Below are 6,311 nucleotides of genomic sequence, written 5' to 3'. Positions count from 1 at the left end.
GCCTTAAACATTAGCGGATGTGACGCTGGGTTTTTTTGCGGTTTCATTCCACACCATTCACTCCGATTCAAGAGATTTCCTGAAAACCAGATAACGTTTCTCAAAACTAAAACCAAAACCATTCACGTAAAATTGTACGAGGATTAAATGACAAAACACTCATTGACTCATTCAAAAATGTGTGAATCTTAGTCAAGTTTCAGTTAAGCTCTTGTTTGAGGAAATAGTCTTTTTCAGGAAATTAAGAAATGTAGGCCTAGTTCTTAAAAAAAAAAAAAAGCTTTTTAACAAGCTTACATGCAGGCTAAATGAACACTAAAATAAGAAAAAACGTATTAGTCAGAAAATAATTTTTCTTTCATTAAATTGAATATTGAACCTAAATATTTAGACTATATGTCTCTAGTATAGACTATTTGGAGCTCACACCTGAGGAGGAAAAAACATTGCTGTTTTATGTAGCTAGATGCCAAATCTGCAGAAGAAATATACACAAAAATCCATGTAAATATCAGTTTGCACTCTTTATTTAAAAAAAATATATATGTACAATGCAATGTATTACAAAGATGAGTGACATATGTACAAACGTTCTTCACAATTCTTTTTTTTTTTATCATATTCGATACATTTTCAGTCAACTTTTGACCACGATGATAATTTAAAAACTCATTTAGGCCTATTAAATATATTACATTGTGTTTTATAAGGCAACTTCAAACATTCAGCTGAAAATACTGGGAAAGTATAGCCTAGTTCCCATAGGATCCGGACTCATCTTGCCTCAAAAAGAATCCCACTTCTGTCAGAGGTATTTGTTCATGCTGGAGGTAGATCTGTGATCTCTAGCAATACTTCAGGGTAGCATTCTCATAAGGAAAACTAAGGTTTCCCTGGCTGTCTCAGTGTGTGTGTGTGTGTGTGTGTGTGTTTGTGTGTGTGTGTTTGCATGCCAGTTCACCTTTCTATATGTGTGTGGACCATGAATTGCACTAACATTTCTCCAGTAAAAACATAATGATTAAGGTGGAGGCTCACACAAAGAGCAGCCTAGGGGGACCTGACCACCTTACTCCACCAATGCATGCCCCCCTGTCCCCTACGCTCCTGACTTGTGTCCGTGATAGCAGCATAGACAGCATACTTCATATTTTACTCTAGCTACAAACTCGAGCCCGACCCGACCCGACCTGAACCTGAACCCAACATGGGGCTCGGGCTCGGTTTGGGTAGCAGAGCTCTAATAGCTTCAGAAACAGTCCTTTTATTGGGCACACAATCCCATGAAATTTGATCGAAGACCCTTTTGTAGTATCCAGGCTGACATCCACAAACTGTGTTTTTTTGGGGTGTACATGGTGAAATCACCTCAGCATCTGTCAGAGAAACAGCCAAAGAAAAAAAAAACAGTGAAGATCTAAACAAAATCAACACAGCAAGATATGCATATACCTAAATGACATTTTAAGTTCATCGCTGTAGCTGTCAAATGAAAATTAAATTGTAATATGCTTACGCCGCTTGGTGCATTTCTCGCATCTGAAGCAGTTTGGGAAATAGTTCATCTTTTCTAGGTATGTCCCTTCCGAACATTTCTCACATTGTGATGCCATGATGCTATCGCATTTCCTTATCAATTTATACCCTGAAGAATAATACATGATAGATGAAGAGATTAAACAGTATATTCCTCTGAAAAGCCGTTGCTCCGATGCTATTGATTCAAGATTTCAGACATCGTACCTGGAGCACATTTGTCACAGCAGAGCCCGTTGTTCCAGTATTCGTCTTTAGAACACTCCCTTTTGCTGCTGACGCTGCGCTGCTCCGTCATAACGCCTACGATCTGTGGTAAAAGATTAATAGTTTACAACTGCAATTGAACTTTTGGCTTGTTATTGCTTAACTGGATGATGTCATCACTGAGCTAACCCTTGAAACTGTGGTTTAGCCTCAAAACAAAAGCCAAATATCTGTTCTGTGACTGATAACAGAATCACTATGGACATACATGGGAACTCTGAAAACTGCTCACCAATGATAACAAAACACAAGGCAGGAGTTTCCTCAAATGTTGTCCTTGGCTGTGAAACATGGCTCTTATAATGTGTGTAATCAACCCTTCTGGGAAAAGGATAACTGAAATTCTGAAAGAAAACCAGTGAAGTATATATTTCATTAAATTGTCATAAACAAAACATACAAGATACATAGGTTTTTCAGGACATACAAATGTTTAAAATCTGTAATTATATATGCGGCAACACGTATATATATATGTAATTTATCCAGTTAGATGTTACATTTTGTGTGAGATATAGTTAGTATATAACTGTATCTCAATATAATATGAATATATTTGTAGAACTATAGAAATGACGTAAAGAAGAGCCCATGACTTTACCTCTGTCCACCAGGATCTAATGTAGAGTCGCTCCTAAATGCCTCAAATGCCTGAATGGAATGGAAGTCCTTTCAGGTTTTTATATTAGACGACAGCATTAGTCATCGTTTTACTATGACCATGCCGTTTCGAAAAATTTCGCAATAACAAAACAGTAAACCACTTCTGATTTAGACATCACTGCTTAGAAATTGAATGGGAAAAAACCTTTCCTTTAGAAAAAGAGGAATTTAGAACCAGTAATATAAACTTTCAGTGAATCACGTCTAGTTTTTATGTGACTTAAATTGTGTATAAGGGAATCATGAGCCATCAAAACAGTTCATTGTAAACCTTGTAAGATTCATTATTGTACACTATTGCAGAATAAAGGATAATACACTTAAACTTCTGTTCCACTAACATCTCTAATATTATAAATGGCTAATTAATTATCAACTAATTAAATAGGGCCTACCAGTTATTAAATTAATAAAAAGATGCATAGAAACTCTAAGATTTGTATTTATTTTGACCCCAATGATGGTTTTGTATTGTAACTGGCCTCAGACATTTCATTCCCAAAAATGCCATACATTTTCAGTAAAAGCATTTTTTTTTTTTTTTTTTTTTTTTTTATTACAAGTTTTGGCCAAAGGGAATGTACTGAATATACCATATACCAAATGTGACTTCTTCCAGTAAAATGAGGTTTGAAGGAAGTCAATCTCTCCAGCCAGCAATACCACAAAAGTTCCTGCTCAGAAAGGATCACTTTTCGTCAATATCTTTTTGTTAACAGTAAATACTAATTTGTTTTAAACTTAAGGCAGATCTTGAGACATTGTGGGTCATTGGTCTCATCATATTCATGAAAATAAAAAATAAAAAAAATCATTTCAAATGACAAGAACCAGCATTTTTTCATTCATTTGTGGATAGACCTCAAAGTCACATTAACCTTTATTTTTATAACATAGCTTATTAACTGACATTATTCTTTTTTTTATATAATGTGCTAAATGTGGGCTATAAAGCATTAAGGTATTATAAAGAATAACAGTATGCATTTCTGTAAAGCGAAACAAAGTGTATTGTGAAAGGTGCTAAACAAATAAAATGTACATCAAAACATCATGATTGAGTGATGATACAGAATTAATAAATTGTTTCTGAAATAAAATATAATTGTAGGAATTTTGCTTTTGCCAACCTGGGGAGGTCCACTAGTGTGGTCAGAGAGGGGTCCCGGCATAAACTGGGCCCTGGAGTCTGCTGTTAATTCACTACATCATTTTATTGTTTACTAATTTTCCATTGTTTTATTTAATAGTGTTGATTTTTTTTTTTTACTCTATATTTATTGATTTTCCACACATTACAAATCACAAATAGACAGAACCATCAACAACATTCATTAATTTGGAACTTAAGAATAGAAAAAAAAACAACAACAAGCAATAAATAAATAAAAATAAAATAATTAAAATTAAAATTACACAACTCAACAAAAATGTAGTCCAATTTCACCAGAAGTTCTCATCAATGAAATCCAAACAGTAATAATTCTGGCCACCCCAAGGTCCAAATAAACAGGGTTGAGTTTTTAAAAACACACACACACACAAAAAAGTCCCAGAACCTCTTTAAAGTTCCACAGAAAAGAGAAAGTCATACAGTTTTGGAATGACATGAGTGAGTAAATGATGACAAAAACGGTTCTGTTGACTGTTTTACCGTATACTGTATGCCTGCAGGGCATATTTGAACCCTTTCTAGCAGGGGCTGTATAATGTTGTGATCCATCTTTTCACACTGAAGACAATTAAGGGACTCATTCACTGATGCTCCAGCAGGAAACACAATGCATTGAGTGCTCAAGAGAGCACTCACTTTGAAGATCAAGGTAAATTGTACTTTATTTTTCTTCAGGGAAACATACAATAATTTTCTGTATATATATATATATATATATATATATATATATATATATATATATATATATATATATATATATAAATCTAATAAAAATTAAAAGTTAGGAACATGAATAGTGTGGATTTAGTGTGCGTTAAGGGCACTGTGCTTTGGCGTCTTTAAGATCCTGGACAGTTTTGTGCACTCATTTCCCTTGATTAGTTTATTCTGTTCACCTGTGTCCTGTTACTTAAGTCATTTTGTCCCTCTCTTGTCTGTGCATTTAAAGGGATCATATGATGCGATTTCAATTTTTCCTTTCTCTTTGGAGTGTTACAAGCTCTTGGTGAATAAAGAAGATATGTAAAGTGGCAAAGACTAAAGATTTAAACCTAAAGAGATATTCTTTATAAAAGTAAATATGTTAAGGGGTGTAACTTTTCCGTCACACGCTTGAGGTATTCGGCCAATCACAATGCACCAGATAGCTGGCCATTCAGAGCACACCTCTATTTTCAGACCAATAAGCGTTTGTGAAAATCATGTGTTTCAGAAGGCAGGGCATAAACGAGAAACAATAATGTACAGTATGTGGAAAATAATGTGTTTTTTGAACCTTAAATCACATTAACAAATTTCATTACACCAAATAATGTTCTTTTTAGCAACATCACATGACCCCTTTAAGTTCCCTCCTCCGTTCCTACCCTGTGTTTTGAAAGAATCTTCATCATTTTGGATAATTTAAATGTTATTTGGATTACCTTCATCTTCGTCATCTTCAAACTAAGATGACAAATGGAAAGAAACCGCATATAGAGGTGGATTTATGACATCATCAGTCTACAGCAATTTGGGCTTGACTTAGTAACCTCTGTTTATAAGTTTATTTACCATGACAATGCCATGACAATGCCAAAATACAATATAATTACTAAACCAGAATCCGTCATTGGGATTATTGTCTTTAGTTTCCAGACATCCTAAAAAAAGCACATTTATTTCTTTGTGAGAATACCTAGTAATTGTTCATAAAGATCTGACAAAGAATGTTTTAGCAGACGTGTAGTAATTGTCCATTCAGGATGATAGCACCTTTTATTACACAACTGGATGCTGTTCCCCCTTTTCATAATTTACTTTAATGTAAAAACCTGACCATGGAGAGGGGATTAAAAAGTTACAAATCTGATGCATAAAATGTATTTTACCAATTTTTATTATTATTATTATTATTATTATTTTATTTTTTTGGTACAATTAAAAAAAAAAAAGAGTTGTACATGTCAAAACTCTTAGCACTCATCTACTCTCTCAACAGATCAAAAATGCACTTTTTTATTCAACATTAGCAATGGTTCTAAATAACAAAGTATCCCTATCACAATACAAAGTAAGTGTCTTATCTACATTTCATTCACAGTAACTGCTATCACTATCAGTCTTTCATTCGGCTCTCTTCTCATTCAGTTTAATCATTTTTCTGACAGATCTTAATGGTTAACCAGTGAATCATTCTGTTATTCTATTCATTTCTGTAGAACTGCACCTTCTTCCGAAATGGATAACTAAGTATAATAAACTATTGAATTATTGTGTGTGTGTGTGTGTGTGGGCGTGTTTTTGTGAAATATCAGGACACAACTCTGTATAATGACATGGGTATGACACAGGTATTTCAAGGAGAGGGCGACTTATGAGGACATAACCCATGTCCCCATTTTTCAAAATGCTTATAAACCATACAGAATGAGTTTTTTGAGAAAGTAAAAATGCAAAAGTTTCCTGTGAGGGTTAGGGTTAGGTGTAGGGTTGGGGTAGGAGTAGGGCGATATAATATACAGTTTGTACAGTATAAAAACCATTACGCATGTCCCCACTTTTCACAAAACTAAACATGTGTGTGTGTGTGTGTGTGTGTATATATGTATATATATATATATATATATATGTGTGTGTGTGTGTGTGTGTGTGTGTGTGTGTGTGTGTGTGTGTGTGTGTGTGTGTGTGT

At 34.2% G+C, this 6,311-nt stretch overlaps 1 protein-coding gene across 1 annotated transcript; it reads right to left on the bottom strand.

Annotated features, from left to right (window-relative positions):
* Positions 1-511: 511 nt before the first annotated feature.
* Positions 512-2,497, bottom strand: LOC128030839 (tumor necrosis factor receptor superfamily member 4). Its single transcript, XM_052618876.1, has 5 exons — positions 2,405-2,497; positions 2,036-2,147; positions 1,744-1,846; positions 1,517-1,645; positions 512-1,376 (listed from the first exon to the last, which is right to left on the bottom strand). The coding sequence occupies exons 2-5, from the start codon at positions 2,093-2,095 to the stop codon at positions 1,162-1,164; spliced, it is 507 nt and encodes a 168-aa protein (XP_052474836.1). The 5' UTR covers positions 2,096-2,147; positions 2,405-2,497; the 3' UTR covers positions 512-1,161.
* Positions 2,498-6,311: the final 3,814 nt, after the last annotated feature.

This window comes from Carassius gibelio, chromosome A16, assembly GCF_023724105.1.
Source record: "Carassius gibelio isolate Cgi1373 ecotype wild population from Czech Republic chromosome A16, carGib1.2-hapl.c, whole genome shotgun sequence".
NCBI classification, from domain to species: Eukaryota; Metazoa; Chordata; class Actinopteri; order Cypriniformes; family Cyprinidae; genus Carassius; species Carassius gibelio.
This window is presented reverse-complemented; position numbering and strand designations above follow the sequence as displayed.